This window comes from Onychomys torridus, chromosome 5, assembly GCF_903995425.1.
Source record: "Onychomys torridus chromosome 5, mOncTor1.1, whole genome shotgun sequence".
Classification (NCBI taxonomy): Eukaryota; Metazoa; Chordata; class Mammalia; order Rodentia; family Cricetidae; genus Onychomys; species Onychomys torridus.
This window is the reverse complement of record NC_050447.1, coordinates 85,798,209-85,826,134: the sequence shown is the minus strand read 5'-3', so window position 1 is coordinate 85,826,134 and position 27,926 is coordinate 85,798,209. Positions and strand designations below refer to the sequence as shown.

Genomic DNA, 27,926 nt, shown 5'->3' with positions numbered 1-27,926 from the left:
GTGAGGACAGTGCAGCACATGGTAAAAACTCCACAGGTATAAACATTTCGTCATAACTCCTGACATTTCTTTTCTTGACGTTTAAAAAGTACTTGTAAAAAACAGGAGGAAGTCAGCTTCCAGGGTAAGGCTATTCCTCCTCTCTATCACACCCAAAACCAGAATACACCAATACTATGATTTAAGACTTGTTGATTAAAGTTAGAGAAAGTTTCAATGTTACCTTCTGTAGCTTAAATACAATTAAATAAATATAGTTAAAACACAAAAGTAATTTTTAGAATTCAGTATTTCAGAAAGTTAACACTGATTCTGGACCAAAGCAAAACTCAGCCCTTGGTGATGGTAAATCTGGAAGCACACATTTGCCCCAACAATGGCAATGGCCAAACCAAACCAAACCAAACCAAAAAACCCTCTTAAGCCAGAAGTTACAATTTTAAGGTTAAAAGACTTTTCTCCATTCAAAACTCCTATGATTTGGTACAACACTGGCAGTGTCATGCTAAGGCCATGTGACTAATATTTTTAAGCACAGAGGGGAAAAAAAGGCAAGGTAGTTTTATAGTAGCAATAGTTTCTTTTTTTATTTTAATATACTTTAGGAAACAATATACAAAGCTGAGCTTTCCCACCATTTCTGTGTAACAGCAGGAAACTCTGATTACACAAACTGAGCATTTTGTGATGGCTAAGAAAAAGCAGTCAGCACCAGACTTGAACAGTTAGCTACAACACAAACATCCTTCAAAATGAAGTGTCATAATAGCAAGACAGGAAAACCAGGTTGAACAAATGATACCACTTGGGAAGTGACTTCATCATTCTTGTTGAATTTCACATTCATTAAATATCTGTTGCACAATTTATTGTTAATATGCTTTAAACAAAACCTCCCTTTAAGGAATTACTGTAATAAGATATAAATATTCAACAAGAATAGTTTTGATAAAGAATCCCCATGTAGTTCAATTTCTAATATGCACTGACCGAAGGAAAAGAAAGTAACAAAATGCATTTGTTTAAACATGTTTATTACAACAGATACAATTCACATCTGACTAGCTCTGTTTCCTCTTCCCTCCCACAACCACGTCCATTGGGGCCACATCCTTACACTTGAGCAGTCAGTGAACTCTCAGCACACTTGCCCAGCAGGACTTCGAAGTCCATTCTTACAGGGTGCAAATGCATTTCAATAATTTATACAAACATGTGGGTTATGCTCCATCACTGCAACTCCCAGCTACTGTACACAGGAATGAGAAGGTTCTAGAAAAGTGCCACAGCAACAGTGCCCAAGAAAGGAGAAGGGGCACCTTAAAAAAATGGATAAAATCAGGCCCAGGACTTCCGAGGGAATGGAACATACAGGAAATGAAAACATTTCTTTGCAAACAAATGGAGCAGCACTGCTCTCGATCAGGTGCAAGTGCGGGACAGCTGTCTCATGATATCTGTACACTGCTCAAAACTGTGTCCTTAGACACAGATCGCCTGGCGCTTGCACTGGATTTGGGAAAATGCAAGATTTCTGAATGATAAATTAACCCCCCAAATTTTTTTCTTTTTTTAAAAAAGCTAATTTTGCAGACAGGTTTCCATGTAAAAGGCTAGGTATTTAGCCACCTCAGCATTGATTAGTTTCGGATGTCTAAGCTCTGTTACACATGGCTTCCCATGGCTTCACTCTACAAAACATATTTACAACGTGAAGATACATCTACAAGAAATCTACATTTCAAGGGTTTTACAAATCAATCTTGTATCTGTCCCCTGAATTGACTCTCACAGACCCCCGTCCCCTTGTCATTTCATTTGCCCAGCTTAACGGTCCACAGTCTACTTAAATGCAGCTCAAAATGTTATGACTGGGCAATAGATTTACAGTTCCTGTAGCATTCCATGTGCCATTATTCACATCTTCAAACCATAAAGGAATTCTGATTTTTTAGCTTTTCGAGTTCCTTAATTTGTTGTCTCAAAAACAGTATCCTGAAAAATAAGAGCAGATATTAAGATCTGTATGTCACAAAAAACTGTGAAAATATAAAAGCTGGAAATTTTCTTAATTTCCTAGCAATGTTCAACATTTCTTTCAAATATACAGAATGATTTAAAATTTATATGTAGTATAAGCATTAAAAAGGTAGGTAATAACTATGAGATAAAGCTATATTGCATTTCTTGCTCATAATATTGTTCAGATTAGAATTAAACAGACAAGAATCCAATAAACTACAATTTAATTACTACAGACGTAGATAAAACTTATGCCAAATAAAATCTGTCATTTCAAAGTTGCACGTGTATGAAATATACCTATGCTACCTAATGTTATCTATGTGAAATGTCAGATAAACAGAATAAGCACAGGAGAAAATACTATGATTTCGAGGGTTGGGGATTTAGCTCTGGGAGAGCGCTTGCCTAGCAAGCACAAGGCCCTGGGTTCGATCCTCAGCTCAAAAAAAGAAAACACCACTAAGATTTAGGAAACACCACAACTTGGCTAGACAATATAACATTGTCTTTAGCTACAAAGGATCTAAAAATATATAAATATCAATCTAAGATTTTAACTGACATTAAGAGGGGCATATCTAATTAGCTGCCATCAGCATTTCATTTTTAAAGTAATGGATCCTTGTGAAGCACCGTTATAAACCAAGAAGTACAGAGTTACAAACCTAAGATGAAAACCCCAAATAAAGAGACCTATGAGTTAGTGGGAAGCCAAGGCACCACAGCACTCAGCAGGCAGACTAAATTATAAAAAGACTTCTAGAATATGATGCAATTCCAGATCATGAAGATCTCAATTTGACTCATGGAATTCCCATGTCCCATTCCCTAAAACCAGATGAACTTCCCCTTCCTAAAATAGACAAGGGTGCAATACTTCCACTAATGTCCTTTCTAGGGTTAGAGACTGACACCAACAAGGACACCTTTGCCTTAGACAAGCAACTCTCAATCAGTCACTCAGGCCTTCTATGGTCATCTGAAATTCGAAAAGCTCAATGAACAATTTCCCAGTTTAAACTGTTCTGTTCTTAGCTAAATGAGTCTCATGTCTTTCCTGACTGCCCTGCCTAAAGGTACATCATCTTGTACAGTATAAAGAAGCTACACGTAGTCCCAACTATTAATCACTTAGTCCTTTTCTTATCAGATTGACCTTTATGGTATTGCAATGGCTGTATTCAACAAACCATCATTTACTAAGTAATACCCCAACACAGGCTGTGATGTTGGTCGTCCCATTACACATACAGATCCTGAAACCCCCAGCATGACATTGACAAGTCACAAAGCACTTCCTTAAATAAGTAAAAAGGTGAAGCTAAACGAAGTAAAAAAAATAAATAAATAAAAAATAGAAAAAAAAATCAGTAACTCAAGTTGCTAAGGTTTAGAAAGAGTGAATTTTCTTCCTAGGAAACTGAGTAGCAGGTAAATGAAAAGCCATGCTAACTCTACTGTTGTAACTGGAAAAGCTATGAACAAAACTAATACTGCCCAGGTACCAATGAAGGCATTACATTTAGGGGTTTGCTACTAACCAGCTGTCAGCATCTAATAGTGGTCTTAAAATATATTTCCAAGAGATACGGACAGGCAGGAGAAAAACATTATCCATAATTCTTGCAAGGACAACTATTTCAGGGGCTGGAAAAATGGTTCCGTCAAGGAAGCACTTGCTGTACAAATTGAGACTGAGTCTGTATTCCCTGAGTGAATGTTCCAAAGCCAGGTATGACAGACAGCATGGCTCTGTGATCCCAGTATTGCAGATGCATAGACGAGAGGATCTCTGGGTTTGCTGGCCAGCTAGACCCTGCCTCAATAATACAAGGTGGCAAGCAACTGAGAAGACACCAGAAGTCGGCCTCTGGTACACGTGTGTGTGTGTGTGTGTGTGTGTGTGTGTGTGTGTGTGTGTGTGTGTGTAACAAACGTTATATTGGTTGTTGTGTGCTGTTTTAACTATCAACAAGTTTATTTCAAGTGTCTGAGTCTTCCCTTTCATGAGGCAGGCCAATTCCCAACCCCGTGCCCAAGAAAAAGGAAACCAGTTAAAGAACAGTTAGTAGGTATTCATCCCGAATGCAGGTGACTTATTGTTTTTCCAATAGGGGCGAAATGTATGTGGAGGAATGGAAGGCAGAAGCTTATCCAGGGTCTGAACAGTGCTTTGCCTGAAAAAATAACTCAACCAGGAACACATCATCTGATCTGTTCTTTTCTTATCAATATTATCTGATGCACTCTTCTTTTACTTTTGTTTGTAATATGCATATTAAGCTCCTTCATTCAAAACTAAAGTACAACTGTTGCAGGGGATTACACGTAAGGAAAAACACAAACACAAATGCATATACACCAGTGAATAACTTACCTCTGCTCTCGCAAGGTTGCTTGAATTTCACATACTCGAACTAGAGATCTCAAATTTTTTAATTCAGTACATATTTCTGACATATGAACACTTCCCATATTATGGGCTTCTTCCCGCAATCTCGATGCCTGTAGTTAAACAAATGAAGCTCACATAAAATATGAACTTACACAAAAGAATGTAAAAACTAAAAGTACAGAATGAAACTTTGCATACAAAAGCACAAAAGTTTCTGTAACAGCCCAAAGTGTTTTAGCTTTGCCTTCAGAGTTCTTAAAAGTACACAGTTTCAGTCAGATTCGTTAAGGTTTAGTCCAGACCTGTCCTCCAGCACTCTACCTGAGGAAGTGATAGTACGTTCCAAGCCAGCTTTGTGTTTACACAGCAAATTTCAGACCAGCATCACACAGAAGAAAAAAAGTGGAAAAACAGAAAAGAAAGAAGAGAAAGGATGAGAGGTAAGGGGACAGACATACCTGTTTCTCTGCGTGGTCTGCAGGCCACCCTTGAACGTGTTTTATCAGATTATCATTGAAGTGTGCTGCTAGCGTAGGTGTTAATGAACACGCAGGCCGGGCAGATGGATTCTGTGGTACAATTGTTGCATTTGATGCATTACTACTGGAAGTATGATTTGGGCCAGGTGATGGACTTCTCTGGCTGCTGCAAGAGAAAACAACTGAATGCCTAGCAGGCTTCAAAGTAATTTCTAGATAATACCAGAAAACAATGTGTATTAATTTTTTAAAATATCCAGATTTGTCCAGTGGTGGTGGTGGCACATGCCTTTAATCCCAACACTCGGGAGGCAGAGGCAGGCGGATCTCTGTGAGTTAGAGGCCAGCCTGGTTTCCAAAGAGAGTTCTATCTAGGAAAGGCGCAAATCTACACAGAGAAACCCTGTCTCGAACCCCCCCCCAACCCAAATTCTTACAATTTTTAAAAAATTAGCAAATAGAATTACTGATTCAAAACATATTAAGAGAATAGTCTTTGGACCATTAATTCCTGTTTATATCAAATGTAAAATTGAAACTGCAGAACGGCAACAAACAGTTGACTTCAGGTACAACAAAACATAAAGCAAGGGTCAAACTTTTAACAGTCACAAATGCAAGGCACATGTGAATACTTTATTTCAGAAACATCTAATTAAAGAGAGGTATGTGTATGTTCAATATCAAAATATGCTTGAATCAGAGGGTGAAATATAATCACGCAAAACACAGGCATTTCAATGGAGAACTCTGAGTGAGCATACTGATAAAAATGAGACCCTAAGATTAGTTGTCTTCCTTTAAAACTGAATGGCCAGGGGTGGGGACACATGGTGGTGATAACCAAAATTTCAGTTGCTCAAGTTGATTTCCTACTAGCTGCAACAGACTTGGTGCTGAATGAATTCCAGTTATTCCCAAAAAGTAAATTCCCAAAGGATGAAGAGTTTTCATTACTGAGGATATATTTAATAATACTGCATCCTCTAAGGATATTTAAAAGTTTCCCAAAACTCTCTGAACAATGGGAAGATTGCTGAAGTAGCCAGCTTCCAAAGGTGATTATATTGAAGGGAACAGGTCTCATTTGGATGTGTAAATTCTTAAATGCTTGTTTTGAAAAAAATACAAAAACAGTCGAAGCTGGGCAATGGTGGTGCACACCTTTTTCCTCCCAGCACTTAGGAGGCAGAGGTGGGTAGATCTCTGTGAGTTCAAGGACAGCCTGGTCTACAGAGTGAATTCCAAGACAGCCAGGGCTGTTACACAGAGAAACTGTCTCAAAAAACCAAAACCAAAAAAGTGGCCTTTGAAACTGTATTATAATCAATGCAGAGAAGAGCAAATGCAACACAACCCTATAATAATATTAAAGGTGATCTGTATAAGAAAGGTCAGATCTAAAGATATTAGGAAAATGCAACACACAACTTCAGAGGTGAGAGCTTTTGTTTTTACTTCAAAACCTGAGTAGGTTAAAAAGCAAATATAGCACCAAACATGAAGCCATGTGCTTTCCTAGTATAAGCATCACATATTTTAGTTCTGTCTAGCTCAATTTTAAAGGTTCTACAGATACTCCAGTCATAACTGTTGTAGTTTTTGTAAACTGTGACTGGTTCTGTAAAGCCACCCATGGATCTGTTAATAACTTCTTCCGTGATGACGTTCTATCATGCACATCCTACTCAAACAACACAGGACGCCATATTAAAAGGAAAAAAAGTCTCAACACATCAACTTACCTTAAGCGCTGAAGACTTCGAGGAGAGACAGGCTCGTGACCCTGCTGCTTGTCAGCAGTTACAGGCTGCTGTGTGGCCGACTGTGACACTGGCCCTTGCTTAACTACTGGAGTACTAACCTAAAATGTCGAAATTGGTAAGTCAGGCTTTTATCCACACAGGCAAATAGCAAGAAATTTAGGTAAGCAAAAAAATTCTAATACCAATGAAATTCTACAATAGTTAACAAAGTTGTCATAATTTTGTTTCATTACACTAATATTGGTGGTGATGTTTGGTTTTTAGTTATATATTTACCCACATATCTAATCAATAAGCTTAAAATTAGCTGTTTTCACAAAGATGAATTAAAGGTGCTTTATTTTGTGTGCGTGCTTGCCCATGTAGGTAAGAAATGGGTACTAGATTCCTTGGAGCTAGTTCTAGATATCTGTGAGCCACTCATACTGAGTAGTGGGATCTCAACTCCCGTCTCTTCAGTAATAACTCTTTAACAACATAGTCATCAGTCAGTCTCCAAAATTAAAATTTGAACTGTTTTATAAAACACCCTGGGTTGGGGATTTAGCTCAGTGGTAGAGTGCTTGCCTAGCAAGTGCAAGGCCCTAAGTTCGATCCTCAGCTCAAAAAAAAAAAACAACCCTACAGTAAAAATTACCAAAGCAAATTACTAACACCAACAGGAAAAACTATTATTCAACAGTTTTCTAATATAATCTAGCATTGCTCTTTTAGACATTATATTACTGGAACACAGATACTCTGTCTGATTTCAACTAATCAATGTGTGTTTGCAAGTATATATTCATGTCATAGTCAAAGAAAATGAAGTTTTAATAATTCTCTGAAAACTTCTTCCCTTTATCATTAAACACGAAGAACAACAAAAACACAAGCCCACAACTTCTCCAGTCAGCAAGCTCTAACCCTCACTAACCCACAGGATACCAAAGCAGAGATGACTCAGTGAAGAAAGCCCTCACTATATAAACAAAAGACGGGACTGAGAGCCCCAGAACTTATGTAAATGCCAGCCAGCCTAGAAAACCAGCACTCAAAAGGCAGGGGCAGGATTCCCAGATCAAAATGGCTAGTCTTAGCAACTTTTTTGTGTATGTATCTAGCGGCACTATATTAAATAGTTGGTTTGTATGAGATGGTTTAAAAGGCTAAAGATAAAAGGTTTCTTTTATCTTCTTTCTTTCTTTCTTTTTTTAAATTTTTATTTTTTGGTTTTTTGAGACAGGGTTTCACTGTAGCTTTGAAGCCTGTCCTGGACTAGCTCTGTAGACCAGGCTGGCCTCGAACTCACAGAGATCTGCCTGGCTCTGCCTCCCGAGTGCATGTGCCACCACTGCCCGGTTTCTTCCTTTGTCTACGAAGTTACTGTTTATTTATTTCTTTGGTCTGGTTGATGTATGTGTGAAACAATGTCGGAACAATAAACTGGAATTTTATTTTATTTTGCTGAATTGTTCTTTAAAAAAAAGAGGCTAGCATTACCCATAATCTAAGTTCAACTGAAAGACAGAAATTAGGTGCAGAAAAATTGTGTGTGTACACAAACCTATACACACACACACACACATATAAAGACAGAGTCAGAACAACTGGCATTGACTTATGAATTGTGGTCAAGATGCAAATATGTGATAGGTGCCAAAATTAGTCTACATTCCAGTTATATTTTACAACTGTGGTTTCTGTACCTAAACACAGTGAGTGATGCTTAGAAAAATGCTCTCTGTATTCAGAAGGACCTTCATTTTTAATTATAACTCTACTACAAAAACTAGATTCACACAAAAATTTAATTTTACTAAGTGAAGCAAACAGCATGTTATTCTTAGGCAAAAACTAAAAAACATCAAATTCTTATGAGAAGGTGGTTCACATTTAAAAGGAACATTTAAGAGAAAATAAAACCCAACAACAACCCATGGCTGATACCCTGCTTATCCAGAATTCCATGTCACAATCACCAAAATCATCAGGCAAAATTACACAGTATATAGAAGTTGAGACTCAAGTCTGCTCATCTACACTGACCCATCTAATGTCACCTACTAGCCACTCATTCCACCACTACCTTGTTCTCAAAGGACACTTCCTGAAACCTATTTTCTAAAACACTACCATTTCTCTGAGTCAGCCTTCCCATAATCCCACAAAGGTGACATACCTTTGGCTGTGAGGAAACAGGTGGAGTACTAATCAAGGGTTTGATAGGGACTGTGTTAGTTTGAGGTGTGCTTATTCTTGGAGACACATAGGATCTTGGGGATGAAGCATCAGACGTTAGAGACATTGGAGACTGATTAGATGGCTGGGCTGTGAAAGAATGAAGCAATTAAGTTTAAATCACCCCCAAACAACTTTTTTTGTATATGTAGTGAGGTTCGCTGTTTTTCTGCACATTGCAAAGATACACAGATGAATCTTATCAGAACAAGGCCTATAGTGAAATCAAATTTCCTTCCTGATACTGCAAAGCTAGGCGGGAACCTATTCTCACACAGCAGCTGCCTCATCCTCCTTAGTTCTTATTTATTCTCCACTTAGGCTCAGGATTTGCCTATAGTCACTTGCCTCATGCGTGTTAGCCAAATGGACTTCTACCATTAAACTTCTGTTGCTCAACACGCTGTTTTCTTTGTGGACTTTCTGACAAACTTAGTGCTGCTGCATCTCCTCTTAAGCATAGTTTGAGGAAGAGACACAAACCAACTCAAAAGCAAAAGTTATTTCTGCATCCTCTAGTCAAAAACTTATCAACAACCCAAGGCAAACTTCCAAGTCCTCAAGTGTGTGAGATATTTTAGAATTGACTGAGGGTATAGTATAGTTTACTTTTGGCATTAAATAAAAGGCCTTATCAATAATTTATATTCTGATTAAAATATATGACGTATTACAAATACACTGATCTAGTCAGATGAATACCAAAGTATAAAATGAAGGAAATAAACATATCCAAGAGCATAACAATACTAAAAGTCAAACAAAATCACTATTATAGGTAATATTTTCTCAAACTAAAAACCTTTCCCTTAATTTCAGAACAATACAAAAGAAAGACAATCTTATAAATAACTTAAGAGAAAGAAAGAATACCTTGTGTAGAGAGCTGGGCAGCTTGAGAAATCAGAGAGGTGATGTTGAAAGCAGATGGTCCAGCAGTAAGGAACTTGTGGATGATAGACTGCAGGGAAGCTTGTGTTACAGCTGCTGTAAGAACTTAAAACATTCAAAATCCAATCAAAATAAAGAAGTCTATTTGGCATTATTAGTAACAATGTGAAACTTATAGATAACAAATAGCAATAGTAAAAAAGACAAATTGGTTTCATAAAATGTTCAAAATGAAAGCTTGGCACACACAGTAACATAATGGGCATCAAATCTTGAAATGATCAGAAGAGAATAGGTTCACAATAAAGGTAAGCCAATAATATCCTCAATTCTAGTAATACTGTCAAGAACAGTAAGAGCCAACGCAAGTTAGTACTTAGTACATTATTGGCAATCAATTGAAGAGATGGTTGCTATTTCACATGACTGCTTTTTTTCAACAAGCTGACCAACCAAGCCCTATATAACAATACTCACCATGTTTTAAATACCAAAACAACTAGTCCTTAGGAATACCATGTACTTTTGATGCCCAAGAATGCTTTTTACAGACTGTTTTACATGATTTCAGACTGTTTATATAAAGTATTTATCTGCAAAACTGAAGAGTTACAGGTATCTCGCAGAATAAAATAAAAACACCAAGAAGTAGAGAGTAACAAGAAAACCAACCAGTTTGAGACTGCTCTACCATTTGAGTGAATATAAATCATTTAACACTACTGTTAAGAGAAAATGCACGAAGAGACTAAATTTATTTGCATTTTTATGATGAAACATCTGAATTTTAATAGTTTCAAATTTAAACTAGTTCCATTTTTGCTCAGACTTCTATGAGGAGATGGTCCAAATACTTTAGAAAATGAAAAATCAGATTAAAATGAATGTGATTAAACAAACAAAACACAAACACTAATAAAAACCAACACGAGCACTTTCACCTAGCATCTACCCCTCTCTTAGAATTTCTAAGATCTTCCTATTAACAGACTTGAAAGATATACACAAACACTGCTAACTCAATCATACAACCAAGGGCATTAGAGGTATCAATCCCAAAGTAGCAAACCCCAAATGAATTTGAAAGGAGAAACACCAATAATCATGGCTGAATTGAGAATTTCGTAAATAACTTTGTATAATGCAGATAATAATAGTCAAAATTGTTATTATGACTACTAACCTTCATTTATTTTGGATATGTCCACATTAGAATTATTAAGCTGTAGCGTGGCTTGCAAAGCAGGAAGCAACTGTCTAAGAAGATTTGGGTCCTGAAGTAACGGAGGTATTGGTGATTGTGGAACAGGAGAAACAGGTACTGTTGAAGCAGATGTTGGAGGTGCAGATGTGGGGTTCAGGCCAGAGGCTGAAGATGTGGAAGGAGTTGTGCAAGAATGTGATACTGATTTGTCTCCTGGAGCAGATTCTAAAAAAAAAAGGAGATAAGGCTCAAAAAAAAAAAAATAGTCTCAATATCAGAAACTAAATAAACAGCATCACAGTAACATCTTCCATGTGCTATGCATCTAACACAAACTACATTTGATCCTCAGGAAATAGATGTCTGACTATAATATACTAAGGTAGATAATTTTGCATCCCTATTTATCAGTGAGAAATTAGAACATGACAGATTTGAGTTGCTTAAATTTTAAAAGCTGATCAATTATCTCTATGTGTGACTTGAAAATCACACTGCTATATTTAACAAATTGGAAATATGAAAACTTTATCAATTCCTGAAGAATGAGAATACAGCTGGCAAGACATGACCAGCCAGACGAATAATGATAACAACCCAATTTAACTTGTGTGATTGTGTGTGTCTTTAAAATTAGCTGGGTAGGAACATGAAGCAGAAACATCCTAAGATCCATGCCAGCATGGGCAACATTAATGAGACCCTTACGTTTTAAAGAATTTATAAAAATCACTAGATTTCATTAACTAGACAGAAATAGGCCAACTCAGAAAAAGACTCATCATACTTGCAAATATTAAGCTTAACAATATACTAGATGCTTATAGAGTAACAGAAGCATTTACTTAACAATTCTGAAGGAGACTAAACTCAGCCACGAAATATACATAGTTATAATTCATATCTAGAAAGGTGAAGATAAACTTCCTTTATGACCTGTGGGAGCCCACAGAGGTTTCCTAGTGAGATCTGAGCTTGCTTTACCCAGCAGGGCAGCATTAGAGGATTGCTTGAGCACATGTGTGGTTACCAGGTGACTGGAAGGGTCTGCACTTAGCTAGGGGAGGTCTTTTGCTCCGCCCATTGGCATTCCTAGAAAAGGGCCCTTCAGAAGAGACGGGAGGGGCTGGTGAATATCTAGGCTCTCCTAAGGCTGTCCTGTGTTTCTGTTTCTCTCCTTCTCTAATTTTCTATCTAAATATTTTTCACTCCTCCCTCAAGAGTACCCTGGGGAAAAAGTGGGAGTGGGCCTCCCACACAGAAATGGTTAGGTTCCCTGACAATGACCGGCAGCTGCTCTGAAATATATGCCTTCACAGAAACTGTGACACACACACACACACACACACACACACGTATATTTATGTGTGAGTGTGCATGTATGTGTGTACACATACACACAATCAACTAACTAAGCACAATTCTTTTAGGTCAAAACAGGTAAGCAAGCAGGGCAGAGGTAGCAAACACCTTTAATCTCAGCACTTGAGAGGCAAAGGCAGGTGGATTCAAGGTCACCCTGGTCTACATAGTGAGTTCCAGGACAGCCAGGGCTACTCAGAGAAACCCTGTCTCAAATATCTATCAATCAATCAAATCAATCAATCGACTATAAACATTAGCTAAAGCAACACTTTGTCTATATACCCACTTAAAATCATATACTTATTATAATTGATAAGGTTGCACATAGGAAGCCATGTATCCATGTATGAAGAGTCAAGAAACTGCACTGTTAACTAACATGATCTTAAACATCTGTATTTAATTCTAGGAACTAAACAAGCAACTTTCACGGCCCTAGAGAAATGGAAAATTACTCGAAGCTTGCTGGGTATCAGTCTTTTCACAACCTCACCTCCATGGTCAAAGAATTAGGAATAATACCTTTCTCCCCCCCCCCCCCCCGAGAGCTGAGGACTGAACCCAGAGCCTACAAGCGCTCTACCACTGAGCTAAATCCCCAACCCGGAATAATACCTTTCTAATGCATGGATTTCAAAAGTATGTCTTGTGGACATGCTAATGAATTTATCAGCTCAGAAGTCCTTAAATACTTTTTCAAACTCTGGGTTCAGCAGACTGCCTATCACTTGCTTCCAGCTTTGCTGGTGTGGGTTCATAGACAAATAAAAGAAACATTATTGAAATGATATTTTTTTAAGGAATCTGTTGTCACCTACTCTGGTTTACTTTAAAAGTCTGTTACACTTATACTAACTTGTATTCATTAAAATTTATTTGTACAAATTATAATTTGTAACCTTTAAAAAAGATACTGTCCCTTAAAAGCATTCCTCCTTTACTTTCTTCAGAGAGAAACCAATGTTATTTTAGTTATTGCATGAATTATTAAATCAGTCCTTATATTCCTATGGCATTATCCTCTCCTTTCATTTTAGAGATTGTCACCTTGAAAGGCAGGGTAACGTTGGTAAAGGTACAAAAAGTTTTCAGTTTTGTTTTGATACTGTTGAGGCTAATCAAGAGCTTTGAAATGTCAGAACTTAAAAATTCTGCAGTGTTGCCCCTTACACCAAATAAATAAAACTCAGCAAAAAAAACCAAAAACAAACAAACAAACAAAAAAAACCAACACTAGTACTTATCGCCATAAAGAAATAAAGAGGAGATTGAAGTGTAGTACACCAGTACAGAACATCCTTCTTCATTCCAGTAAGCAGAGGCAGGGCATCTCTGAGTTTCAGGGCAGGCTGATGGATAAAACAAATTCCAGAGTAGCTCAAGAAAAAAGAAAAAAACAAAGAAAGAAAAGTGCAAAACTGGCTTTAACCCTTTAAGCCAGCACTCAGGAAACAGAGCGAGCAAATCTGAGTTCAAGGCCAGTCTGGTTTATAAAGTGAGTTCCAGGACAGTCAAGGCTACACAGAGAAAAACTGTCTTAAAAACAAACAAAAAAGGGGTACAAAACAAAAGTTTGCTTCTGAGTGTTAACATTTAACAGACTACTTATCATAACTGCTTAGGCTATGTAATATACATTGTAATACAAGGCAGGGCACACTCCACTTTTAAACGACATTTCCATTAAGAGAGGTAATAATAACTCCCCTTCCTTTATGCTTTTACTTGCAAATTGTTGACTTGTATTTCTAACTTTTGCCAGAAGAGGGAGGAACTTACCCACATCTAAACTGGAAAAGAAATCTATCTGTTCTACCACTAACTCTTCCAAACAAACCTTCAGAGAAAGAAAAAAAAAAAAAAAACAGTCAGAATGTATTTCTGGTCTGACAAGTGACTCCTTTCTGGCAGATAATAAGATTTTAAGACTCAGGTAGTAATACTAATTAATTCCTTGTGGTATTCTGACAAAAGGGCGCACAGACACTTGGAGATCATAGTACTGTTATATCCAATAAAGAATCATGTTCAGGTTGGGGATTTAGCTCAGTGGTAGAGCGCTTGCCTAACAAGCGCAAGGCCCTGGGTTCGATCCTCAGCTTAAAAAAAAAAAAAATCATATTCTATTTTGCCTGAGTGTTTGTTTCATGACCAACATACAGCAGAAAAACCAAATGGTAAGTGACAGCAGCTACTATCAACACAAAACATGCACATGTGCACGCACAAACGTCTTTTTTCTACACATGTATAAACATACACAAATAGTTTGCAACTATTACTTCCGTTCAACTGAGAAAATCTGCATTACTGCACAAAGCAAAGCAAGTTAAGCATGGCTGTCAATACAGCTCAATGGCAGGGAGAGTTCTGATTACTGTTGAGATCCTCGGTTCAATCCCTAGCAACCTCCCCCTGAAAAATGGGGTCAGTTAAAAAGGAATTTGTTTTTCGCTCTACCACTGAACAAAATCCCCAACCCCAAAATGGAATTTCTTAAACTGCCACACTAAAAGAACAAACTTACACATTCACAACTTTCTATCCTCACATATACATTATTCTAATTTGATACTTATCTCCCAATCTTGGTTTTTTCATCTGTCACAGAGTTGTATAAAATGTCTAACAGTGAAGTTTATTAATTTGTTAAGAGGTAAACAATCATTTTGGTATAGTCCATGCTCACATTATGAGCAATTATGTTCTATTATTCTTTTTACAAGGTCATTTCTGTTACACTTTTCAAAATGGCAACAAAAATCTAGAAATTAAGCATAATTTTTTTAAGTTGGGCAAATTTAAACTGATTACAAAAAGGCATACTTTACAACATTGACTAGTATATATATTCAACAATTATTTGTCTCTCTTTCTAAACCAATCTCTTGTTTTTTTATGAAGATAGTATCCTTAAACTTAAAACAAGGAAGAGGATGCTGAGGTTGGCCCACTTTAGCCAGTTAATGTCCATTTTATGTCAACAACAAAAGGCCACTAGTACTATCACCAGTATCTGCCTGTTCTCGTTCTTTTCTAGCTTAAAACCTGTGGGCTTTTCCTTTTGAACGCCTAGTTTCCCATTCCTGATTCTTTCAACAGTTCCAAAACCTCGTGTGAAATTTAAGTCTAGGGGTCTCAGTAATATTTTACTTAGTCTGGGGACATTTGAAACAGACTAAGGAACTTTAGACTAAGGAACTGCCTGAATATTAATGAATGACTACCTGCTCCATTGCTCCAACGGATTGTCAGCTATGTGATGGAGATGTGCTAAGGGCTGGCATGAGATCTTTGAGCAGGTCTGCTTCCACAGCTGCTTTGTGTTAATCATACCTTTCACTTAACTAAATGAAAAGTTTGATAATTTAAATTCACTGAACTCTTCCACTGTGGCTTCCTTGACCAGAGTAAAGTACAAAGACTCACATCTACTGCTTGCTTTGTGATTTCACAGCTCTAGAAAGGACTTTACAACTGGAAGCAATATTACAGCAGTTAAAAAAGGTCACTGGGGGCTAATTGATAAAAACACTTGTATTTCTGATATATATAACATTTGTCTATTATGTTTGTATGATAAGACAAGCTAACCAAAAATGTTCACAGTCAGCTCAACAGGTACAGATAAAACATTAAGACACCGTTTCACACTAACACCAACAGTATTTCCTGCAAAACTGCTGAGGTTCACAGTTCCCCACACTTCTGTCCCTCAAGCAAACACAAATTACTCTCTCTCCATTAAATATACCTATTGTGAGATCCTTAATTAGATGCACAACACACACATCTTCTCTTATTCCAAGTACATTTTTTTCCCCAGAGCTGAGGACCGAACCCAGGGCCTTGAGCTTGCTAGGCAAGCGCTCTACCACTGAGCTAAATCCCCAACCCCAAACAAGTACATTTTAAAACAACAGCCAATGCAAGTGTTTCTCCCAAAGAAAACCAAAGATGCTGCTCTTCCATCATTCGATACAGCACACCACCACAGACCAACACTTCCTCCTTATATCAATCAGTAATTTGTAGTATAAATAGATGTAAGTGGGATTGTTTAGATTCCCTTCTTCTGCCATGAGACTGAAAAGCATATCCTCAGCTGCAAGCTTGAATTATGAATGCCTTGTGCAAGGGCATTTATTATGTTGCTTATGGTGTCTACCACCCCCAAGCAGCTCTTGCCACAACTTTAACTTTTTGAACATGCTATGGATATTACAGTAAGTGATATGAAGTTATATTGAAGGCAATTTGGGTTTTAATGTGTCCCCACAGTTCTCAGATCTGTGGTCTAATAGAAATGAGGTCTGATTCTGTTTATTTTTTGCCTCATGCCTTAGTTTTCTAATATGCCAGCTCAAGCCAGTAGCTGCCTGAAGTAGAAAACCATGCTTAAACAAGTCTTTAAGAGAGAACGGAGATCATCTCCCAAGCTATCTAGATAACAGATAGCCACAAAACCCGAAAAGTATTTTATCCAAACAGTAATGCATTGTGCCATCTGATTTGACATGTTATTAAAACCACTGACTTCTAAGTGCTACCAACTAAATACTTGGTTTCAGGGTCAAAGACAAACAAAACATTGAATCCTGAGAATTATAAATTAAAAGAAAAACTGAATGACTAATTTTAGACCTAAGTCTACCTAACAACACTCTAAAAGACTGAAAAAGAATTTATAATTAAGTCTTATTTGAGCCAAAGGAAAGAATATTTTACAAACTATAGTCCAACGTGCAGCATCTAGTAGTAACAGCATACCTTTTCTCTCTGTTTTCTGTGCAGGGACAGAAGCTGTGGGTGTAGGCAGTTTTGATAAAGTAGATGCTCCATTAGCATCAAATGATTTCTTTGGCTGGTGATCAGATTGAAGCGTAAATGGACTAGAAGGAACAGTGCTTGGGGTAGCGGTTGGATGAACCACTGGTTTGATGGGGTGCTGTACTGGCGTAGAGCTACTGTGAGTCTCTGCTCTTGGCAGTCTGTAGTCTTTGTCATTGTGTCTGCTTGTCTGAGACAAAATATTCTGTGGGAGCAAACTACTGGCATCGCTGGAATGCTTGTCTTCCACTGTAGTTCACAGTTGGCAAAAGAGATGTTGGAATGACAGAAGGGGGAAGAAAAACAGATGCTGTTAGAATCCTGTGTCATGAACATCAGCTAATCGAGCAACATAACTGTAATTATGTTCCTTTTCATAAAACTGCAAGCCCAGTTAGTATCTGCAGTTTTAACACTGGCATATAAATATCAATACAGCAAGAGTTTTAACATCTATAAGTACGAATCTATACTTAGAATCAATAGGTCAACTCGTTTAATGGATTCTTTGAAATTAAACTGTATTCCAAAAAACTTTCTAAAAATAGTTGTAACATTTTACTCAAAAACTATGTTTCCAAAAATAAAAAGGCAAACGTTTTCTTTTCCTTTTAAAATAAGGATCATAGACTCAAATAATTAATGCAATTATCCAGTGGTTCAATTACAAAAGAACATTGTAATTCATCAATTACATTGGCTTCATCAATTTCAGTTTTTTGAATATTAAAGCTGCTAGCTAGTGTGGGCTCTTAAGTGTTTTAGTCTAGGGCTTTTAATGATATAAGATGGTTTAACGCAGACTGTATTGTGCATCACATACATAAATCAGTGAAATGTTTTGAATAACACTGACAGGGTAAAATAATCTTATTTCACATTCACATGCTATTCTGAAAACTCCAACATATGTAAGCATAATCAGAAAAACAAGCTTATCACCAGCAATTACATCAGAAGCATTTAAACCCACAAAGTAAATATAGGAAATAGTTCAAACTCTGCCAACAATTTAAATTCTGATACTATGCTTCTACAAAGTAATACAAAGGGAGAAATCTTTAACCAAACAATTATGTGGATTGGACAAAGGTCATTAATTTAATTAAAACAACAACAACCCCCCAAAAAACCCACCTCTAATATCCCAAAGAAACATTAAAAAACAACAACAACAACAACAACAAAAAAAAAACACCCTAAGATTAAAGGATGTTTAAGATCTTGGCAGTTATATAAAGGATGCCCACTGAGTATGTTTTTTTCTAATCCATGGGCTCTTCTAACTCTTAATATCAAAAACATACCAAGGAAAGACTCTCAAGCTAGAAGTCAACTTTAAGGTTGTCACTCTACAACTACCACAGTATGCGCAAAACACTGGTTTGCCACCAAAGCCCTCAATTATATCCAAAGAAACTCTCCAGTTATCTAATATATACATTCAGTATGTTACACAATGTACCAATAACAGAAACAGAATGGCTTATTACAGTGCTGTACAAAATCGTGCACAGACACATCAATAAATTACAATCTTGTATGAACATAAAACTATTTGAATCTTAATCTAGTTTGTTCATAAAAAAGGTACAACTATAACAGAAACCTTCAAAGACCAATGCATCAGGAATAACACCATGCCTAGCTCTACTACTTTAATTACCTATAACTTTGATTTCTCTTTACAAGAAAAAAAAAAAAAAAAAAAAAAACCTTTAGTTCTATATGGCCAAAAGTAAAACATATGAAATAATGTCAAAATGTTCAGATGAAGATTTAAAATGATACTTCAAATACTTGTTAAGTCAAAAAGACAGCAGAGTAGGAGCTGGGGCAAAGAGAGGAGAAAATGCTTCCTACCATCACCAAACAGAAGGCACTTACTGAATTACCTCTCTCTGCACTTCGGCTCCCCAGACTTGTCTGAGTGCCATGGTGGGAGGTGTGTGACTAGCTAATCTAGAAGGTATACTAATAATTTACAGCAGGGCAGTATCTCCAGCAAAGAATGAACAGATCCAAAATATCCCTAGTACAGTAAGAAATCCCAATTGAGGATTTTCTAAATTTAGAAGAATCATAAGAAAGAAATAATGCAGAAGTAGTTAATACCAAAAGAAAATTATATCCATACAATTCTAAGTATCAAATTGAGGTAAAAACACCACCATCTCTCTATGTGTAAGAATCTTCCTACTCCCTTCATTTCTTGAAAGGAACACATTCTAAGCATTATTCTACTCAAATACCAATAAACACAGAACAATATCTGACAATGTCAAATTAATTAAATGGAATACTGATTTTATTACTATAGCACCTTATATTATATAACTTAGTGGAAAACTTAAACAGGAAAAATAAAACCCAATATAGCTAAATTTCTTTCTCAACTATTACTTAAAACTTTAAAAATAACACACACACACACACACACACACACACACACACACAGACACACACACAGACACACACGCACACACACGGTCATGTGCCCAGCCAGACTCATTGATTAATTTTAAGTAAAGGGGCAGATATAAATTGTAGAGCATGAAATGGCTGCGACAGAGCAGAAGGCTTACAGAAATAGTATACTGAAGCAGAATGGTACAGGCCATCATTCAACAGATGTAGAGAAGCAAACAGACACAGAAGCAGAACCCTGAACCACTACTGAACAAGAAGAGAAGCAGGCTAAAACAACCAATAACCTCAGTCTGGGCTCCAAATATAAACATGTCTGATTTCTATACACACAAGTATAGTAAACAAAGCATACACCTCAAAAAGTTCCTGGGTCAAAAGATTAAAAGTTTAGCATTCTAACTTTTTATACAGATCCACCTGTTTGCCTCCCTGGTATAGTGATTAATGGAGTGCACCCCCATATAAGGCCTTTCTAACTTTTAAAATTAGAAACATGCCTTACTCTGAAATCATGAACAAGATGCCGATATATAAAACACACACACACACACACACACACACACACACAAAATCTTTCCATCACTACTTCAGAATTAGATCTTGGCATTTACTGCAGGAGACCTGCTTCAGCAGGGGGCTCAGGTCCCAAAGAGAATTTGTGGGGGTGAGGGGGAGGAGGGAGAGATGGGCACAATCTAAGGGTGAATTCGGTTGGCTACCAGTGCATTCAATTGAAAAGACACTCTGTAATTGCACATAGGATTAAACAAGTAGTCTAGGGGTCTGTGAACTAGGGTACAGCTTGAGATTAGGGGCTGAGGAAGCTAGCCTTGATCTTGAAAATAGGCACTAAATCATGTTAATAAAAGGGCCACAAGTCTCTCCTGCTAGAGATAAGAATGACTACTTTATTAAGCAGGAATTTTTCTCGAGCCCCTAAAGGAATAAAGACCCTTATTCAAATGCCTGACCTTGGGAAAATGACTTCTGGGTAACAGACACTATACTTCAGTTTCTCAGTCTTTCTTATGGGCCTGTTCCCCTCATAATGCTCCCCAGAGGGATGGTCCTGATGTCTCACTCTGTTCCCATTACACCGCACCATTCTGAGTTCTCTACATGAGAACTCTTACCCTTAATGTCTTTAGGTTCTGGATTTGAACTGTAGGCATTTCATCCTTGGGATCAAGTGTATCTAGTAAATCTCTAAATTCCCTAACCTTGGTGCCATTAGGAGGGTACAATGGGATTCCTGGATCCATGGTGGTGGTGAATTTTTTCCCCAAAGAATTATTTTGTTTAGAGAGGCTACCATTGTACACATTTTTATCCTTTACCAAAGCACACATAAAATTTCCCAAAGGGGCCGGGCGGTGGTGGCACAAGCCTTTAACCCCAGCACTCGGGAGGCAGAGCCAGACGGATCTCTGTGAGTTTGAGGCCAGCCTGGTCTACAAAGCAAGTTCCAGGAAAGGCACAAAAGCTACACGGAGAAACCGTGTCTCGAAAAACAAAAACAAAAAATTCCCAAAGGGAAAGGCATTAATATTGAAAGTAAAAAGGTGCTAGAGAAGTGTGGTCTGCAATGCTGAAATGCTGGAACTTGGCCAAGTAGCAATGGTTACCATGAGGTCCACACCAGTTTACTTTTATAAACTCTGAAGTCTGGAGAAGAATGATTTTTAAAAATAAGAAAACATAATATATGCACCCATGAATTCGGCTACAGACCTATGGACTATATATACAGGAATTCAGTCAAGAGACAGATACCAATCAGCGTGAAATGGCTGAAAACGACCCATTATTCTAGAAGCCAGGAGACATACATAGCCTTTTCTCTTCAATTTAGTACTGTATAATTCTAGGACCTAGTTCACAAGCACAATATATTTTCCTTATGTTTTGATTTTAACAGTTCTTTTCTAGCCCATATTTGGCAGTCCTTCATGCTCCTCCTCCCTGTCCATCAATTGCATGAGACAACAAACTATATGTTATTTAATTAATTCAAGGTAAAAACCTTGGTTCCTTTGTGTTTGGTCAAAGTCAGGTAGTTACCTGACACAAAGGGCAACCCAGTATTAAAACTCACGTTTATTTTTTAATTTTTTTTTTATTTTTTGGTTGGTTTTTCAAGACAGAGTTTCTCTGTGTAGTTTTGGTGCCTGTCCTGGATCTCACTCATTGAGATCCATCCACCTACTTCTGCCTCCCGAGTGCTGGGATTAAAGGTGTGCGCTACCACCACCCAGCCTAAAATCCACATTTTACATCTCAAAATGAAATGTATTGTAATTCTCTAACTTAATACTAAAATATATTAAGTATAATTTTACTCATGTTTTAAAGCTATGCACAAGTTCACCCTAAGTAATTTTTCCCATCAAAGAAGCAATATCCCTTATTGAGAATCAGTTGCACACATCAATAGATGAATCTCAAGAAAACGTTATGGTATGACCATAGTTTCTCTTATAGATCAAGGTACCTTAAACAAGGGTTGAAGAACAGTTTCTATAAAGAATGTTAATGTTTCTGTGAAGCCTCAGTCCACAGCTTATACAGATCTCTATCTAAACACGGAATTAACTTCTAAGTACAGATAATGGGGTTATATCCCAGCAATATGACTGCAGAGATACACTGAAAACACATGACCACGTGTAAGCTACAGAAATGAAAGGGTATAGCCTAGCCTACAAATGTGAGCTCAGTATAGTCAGGCAAAATATCTCTCATGAAACTTACTTTCTAATAAAGTGTTACTATCTGATGTGATGTTCTAACAGCATAGTGAACGTGACAAAAGAGTGATTGAAATATGCTTTCACATCACTGCAATGTCAAACAAAATCCAATTTTGGAGACTATCTACAAATTAATAGCTTCTCATTAGTAATAAAATGTCAGTAGTGTTCTCGTTTTAATGTGTATGGCTAGGACTCAATTATTAGTACTTTAAAAGGTGAAATCTTGCTCTTTACCAACTCGGTATTACTGACGACATGAGTAATGAGAACCACATATACCACTATTCCACCCACCCTGAACCCACTTCCCTTTCCAGGAAAAAAAATTGAGGAGTTGATAATAGAAATCACATAGTTTCATGTCAATTTACACATGCGGATGGAATTTATAGATTGGTAAATTGAAACAAACAATAGCAACAAATGCAAACTACTGTTAGAAAGGCAACGAAAGAACACTTACTTCCACTGGTGAACCCACTGGTGGCTGTGGATTGCATCACCTCTCTTCTGTAATCCCTATCTTTTGGGAAACTATTAACTGCCAACTTATTTGCTTCTTTTTGTCTCTGTTCTCTAGAAGTAAAAGATCAAACATCAGTTTATGAATAAAAATTACATGAAGTACTTGAGTCTGTAATAACTTTTCTTACCAAATGTTCAACAAAACATAAAAGAAACAGTAAAAGAAGAGAACGTGGTTTGCAATTGAAACTGGTCCTAAGACAGACTACAGGAAAGAGACAACTAAGAACGTTTCTCACTTACAGCAAAACTACCAGCTATTCATACTAATGCCACAGTCTAAACTCCCAACAATAGTTCAATAAATGGTGAAGTTTTCACATAAAGACTTCCTTTAAGAAACAAAGTCAAGGAGTGGTGTTGGCACAAGCCTTTAATGCTAACACTTGGGAGGCAGAGGCAGGCAGATCCCTCTGAGTTCAAGGCCAACCTGTCTTGTCTACAGAACAAGTTCTAGGACAGCCAAGGATACACAGAGAAACCCTGTCTTGGGGGGGGGGGGGAGGCAACAACAACAAAAAGGGAGGAGGGTATGGTAGATAAAGACAGGGGTTATTAGGAGGTCCAAGCCAGCCTTGGCTAGAGAAGAGAATTCTAGGTAAGCCTGAGTATGAAACTTCATCTCTAATCTCCAGGGGTTGGGGATTTAGCTCAGTGGTAGAGCACTTGCCTAGCAAGCACAAGGCCCTGGGTTCGATCCTCAGCTCAAAAAAAAGAAAAAACAAACAACAAAAAACAAAAAACAAAAAAAAAAACTTCATCTCTAAACAAATAAATACCTCTATTACCAAGTCAAATGACAGATGGCTAAGTATTGTATCACACACACTGACTGTTCACAGGCCTCCATAGATGGTTGCCTACATGTGTCCAAGAAGGGAAAACACAGAAATGGGACCGTGACTAAAACTGAAAAAGGAATAAATGGTTTCACTATACAGAACCTAAAGATACTGTTGAATGCACAGGCTGCGGACCTACAGAATTAAGTAGGGAGTATTACAGATAAAAGCAAATACCTTTCAAGCCACTCTTTTGGTTTTTCCCACTGTGAAACTTCTGTTCGACAATTGTAGTAGTATTTTTTTCCAGAAGAGCTAATATGTTCAGACCAGTCATCTGCAGAATCATAAGGCTTAAAAATAGATTTTAAAAATTACAAAATGTCATTTAATTATCTGATACAAATATTAAAAATTTCAATGATTTTTATAACAAACATGTACGTGTGTATGTATGTGTGTATATATACATATATGTATATGAACAGGGTCTAATAAAACTTTTATGAGTTAAGAATATCTAGAAAGATTACAGTATTAGTTTATGAGGCTTGGAAAGAACATGAGATTATTAATATCCTGAATTTAGAAAGCTTTATAAGAGACCCCCTTAAGCAGCATTTTAACAAGTAAAACAAGTGACACATGGGAGAGGATCGTGCTGTTCTCAACTGACATAAAGGCATAAAATCATTACTACTTCTTACTTTCAGAAGACAAAAGACAAGCAGTGTTAGAAGGCTGTCAACCAGTATCTGCTGTTACTTGGTAAAAAAGAAACCCCAGGCTAAGAACTAAGTAGACTCTTGTCTCGGGGAGAACACAAGACAGCAGTATAGTTCTTTAGGCAGGCCGTGTAAAAATCCTGATGAAATTAGAAAAATCAGCAAAATTAAAAAGGGCCGTCGTAAAAGTAAGTACTTGGTTCGTAAGCCCCAAGCTGTCTGGAACCATCAAGGGTTTTGTTTTAGCTGTTCTCCTCTAAGTGTCTGCCCCAAGGAGATCATTAGCCATGAAGTGGTAGAGGGTTGACACTGGTCAAAGAAACAGACGCTGAGCCGACTAGACAGACACCAGTGTCTAAACCACCAGTGTTCTTCAGACCAACAGTCTGCAAACTGTCCACTGTCTCAAGGCAGACAACATTCTAGACAGACACCAGTGTCTAACCACCAGTGTTCTTCAGACCAACAGTCTGCAAACTGTCCACTGTCTCAAGGCAGACAACATTCTAGACAGACACCAGTGTCTAACCCACCAGTGTTCTTCAGACCAACAGTCTGCAAACTGTCCACTGTCTCAAGGCAAACAGCATTCTGTATCAGAATATATATGCTCAGCACTTCTTTTACCATAAGTCTTGCCAGGGAAGGTGCATGGGGGGTGGGCTGGGGGGCCTGGTATGCTAAACAACAATGTTCATCTTAGAGCATCAGTTTACATTTAGGCAATCTCCAAAAAAACCTGAAAGTTCACAGAACATGTAATCCCTTCATTGGCTATACAGTAAAACTCTGTCTTCCCACCACACAACAATCACAGCCTTGAAGTATAAGGGTCTACAACACCAGTATCAAATCTCAGTTTGTACAAGAGGAATCTCTTACTATAAAAAATTGCAAGTTACTTTCCCAATCACTAAGCAATGCATATCATCTCAACCCCATTTCTATCAAGGAGTCAAGTATAAAGATCCGTCAAACAAGGGAAAAACACCAATGTGTAATGGCAGGAGCCAACACTCCTGGTTTGACAAAAAGGAGTATCTAAGCCAGTTTTAAAACATTTTTATCTTCAAGTTAAATAAATTGTCTAAGAAAAGTGTATGAGAATGCATGAGTTTAAAATGGGGCCTTTAAAAGGCAGGCAGATATCTATACTTTGCAGCCAGCCTGGTCTACACAGCAAGTTCCAGACTAGCCAAGATTAGACAATGAAACCCACAAAAGGGACCTCTACTCTCTCCTTAAATCCAAAACTTTTAGATCTCTTACATGAATGTTGCTGTTTCTTCAAAAAAAATTATCTCCAATTTCTCAACTGTTTATACTACCAACTTTCCTAAAACTACAGAAATGTGATACTAAAATTAACTCATGAGTTATTAATAGCTCATTAAATAACAAAGATAGCCTTCCCTATAAACAAAGAATTTCACGAAATCCCAATAATCCTTTGATACATCTTTCTTTTAGTAAATTAAGAAGAATGTTTCCAGGCAAAACTGGCTGCAGAGATAGGCATGGCAACATATATCTTCAATCCCAGCATTCAGGAGGAAGCAAAGTCAGGTGGATCTCTGAGTTCTAGACCAGCCTGGTCTACATAAGGAGTTGTAGGCCAGGTGGAGCTAAACAGTGAAACCCTGTCTCCAAAAGGTTTGCAAACATATAGTATCCTCAAATGAGCTCCCAAATATCAAAGGCCACTAGGTTGAATGTAAAGGCAAGTTGGAGTTTAAAGCACTTTCCAGCTACTCAAATCAGGGTAAGATACTGAAGGGGGCGGCATTCAAATGTAGTGTTTGTTCTCCTTTTGTTTTTATTACACGTATGTGCACACGTACACACAGCTTGTGAGTGTCCAGGGGTACTGGGGAGCAGCTGTCTCTTCACCTTTCCTTCTTCCCGTGCCAGGGATTGGATCAGGTCTTCATCAGGCTGGCACAGCAAGAGCTTTATTTCCTGAGCTTTCTCTCCAGCCCTCTATCAAAGGGCTGTTTCTAAGTACAAATAAATTTGTTCTGTCTTTTGGGTTCTGAGACTGACCTTTAAAGACTGAATCATCTTTCCAGCCCAATTTTTTTTCTAAATGAGCAAAGTTGAAGCCCTTGTTTTAAACAAGTCTACATACTCACGTACTGAAATCTTGGTGACAAAGTAACTACCATGATTTCTTTCCTTTATAGACTCAATACAATAATTACTCTACATTTTACAAATTAATGATATTGAACTAAATATTAACTTTGCTGTCACAATTTCCTACAGAAATGTACTGTTCCACCCTACTTGACAAAAAAGAATACAATACTAACGTCTACCTTTCAATGCCAACTAAAACATGGTAATCATCCAAAATACCTAAGGTAAAATTTATTGACATATTTGAAATTCTCAAAGAATATAGTAAGAGTCATATTTTATGTTTTGTCTGCATGTATGTATGTACAAAGGTGCAGAGCAGATGCCCCACTAAGGCAAAAGGTATCATTATATTCCCTGAACTGGAGTTATACTTGGTTATGAGCTGTCAGAGTGGTGCCGCTGGGACCTGAACTTGGGTAATCTGGGAGATCAGCATGTACTCTTATCCTCTGAGCTCTCCAAATGCTTTACTTTTTACTCTTCCCTGCATTTTTGACAGTCCTACTTGTGATAACTTTTTTGTTTTTGTTTTTCTAGACAGGGTTTCTCTGTGTAGCTTTGTACCTTTTTCCTGGAACTCACTTGGTAGCCCAGGCTGGTCTTGAACTCACAGAGATCCGCCTGCCTCTGCCTCCCGAGTGCTGGGATTAAAGGCGTGCGCCACCACCGCCCGGCATGATAACTTTTAAAACTGCAAATCTATAGCTGCTTTACTATTATCTTTCATTGGTTCTCTACTGCTTTTCTGTGAAATTCACCTTCTTTGCTAACACAGACACTATTTTATGATTCAGGTCTGACTTTTTAGTATGGGGACAGTTCCTTCCGTTTCCCCAAATTATCAAAAATCCTTATTATGTTTTTCTTTCTTTTGAAAGACAAGGCCTTGCTAATTCCCCCAGTTCTGCTCCTGCCTGTGTCTCCCCAGTTCTGGGATGACTGTCCTGTGCCACTATGTCCATCGATTCCACACATCTGTCTTCTTCAGTGCAGCTGTACCTCTGAAGACTAAACCTCTTAAAGCTTCACCTAGCCAAGGTATACACAACTTGTCAGGTGAGGTGGGAGGTCATCTTAAGGATCCCCAAACAGCTTTACGACACTCTAAACTGTTAGCATTTCTGTCACCACCACACACCATCAAATTCCATAAAAATGAAATACAGTCTTATCTATATCACAATAGCTTAGCATACAACTGATTAAGATATTCTGCTGCTAAATCAATACATGAGAAATTTCATTTGGACCCATACTGAAATATCCAGTTATTTCATTAATGGAAGCTTTCCCAGAGTATTTAAAATTATGGTGGTTTTTTGTTATTGGTTGTTTTATGCCTTTTAGGACCAGGATATTGTCCTATTTGGTGAAATACCAAGTTCAGAGCAGAG

The 27,926-nt window shown here is 37.5% G+C and overlaps 1 protein-coding gene across 9 annotated transcripts in view; it reads right to left on the bottom strand.

Moving 5' to 3' along the window:
• Nucleotides 1-1,017: 1,017 nt before the first annotated feature.
• Wac (WW domain containing adaptor with coiled-coil) overlaps nt 1,018-27,926 on the bottom strand; it is a 65,677-nt gene continuing 38,768 nt past the window's right edge. For 6 of the 9 annotated variants that reach the window (XM_036187187.1, XM_036187192.1, XM_036187184.1 and 3 more), the window contains exons 5-14: nt 23,903-24,018; nt 22,822-22,934; nt 17,116-17,424; nt 10,960-11,205; nt 9,759-9,881; nt 8,827-8,975; nt 6,645-6,763; nt 4,879-5,065; nt 4,403-4,530; nt 1,018-1,995 (exon numbers count right to left, since the gene is read on the bottom strand). In XM_036187187.1, the coding sequence (XP_036043080.1) occupies nt 1,926-1,995; nt 4,403-4,530; nt 4,879-5,065; nt 6,645-6,763; nt 8,827-8,975; nt 9,759-9,881; nt 10,960-11,205; nt 17,116-17,424; nt 22,822-22,934; nt 23,903-24,018 (1,560 nt within the window). In that variant the 3' untranslated portion in view covers nt 1,018-1,925. The remainder of the gene's footprint in view (nt 1,996-4,402; nt 4,531-4,878; nt 5,066-6,644; nt 6,764-8,826; nt 8,976-9,758; nt 9,882-10,959; nt 11,206-17,115; nt 17,425-22,821; nt 22,935-23,902; nt 24,019-27,926) is intronic. The other 3 variants (XM_036187189.1, XM_036187190.1, XM_036187185.1) reach the window with 2 other exon arrangements.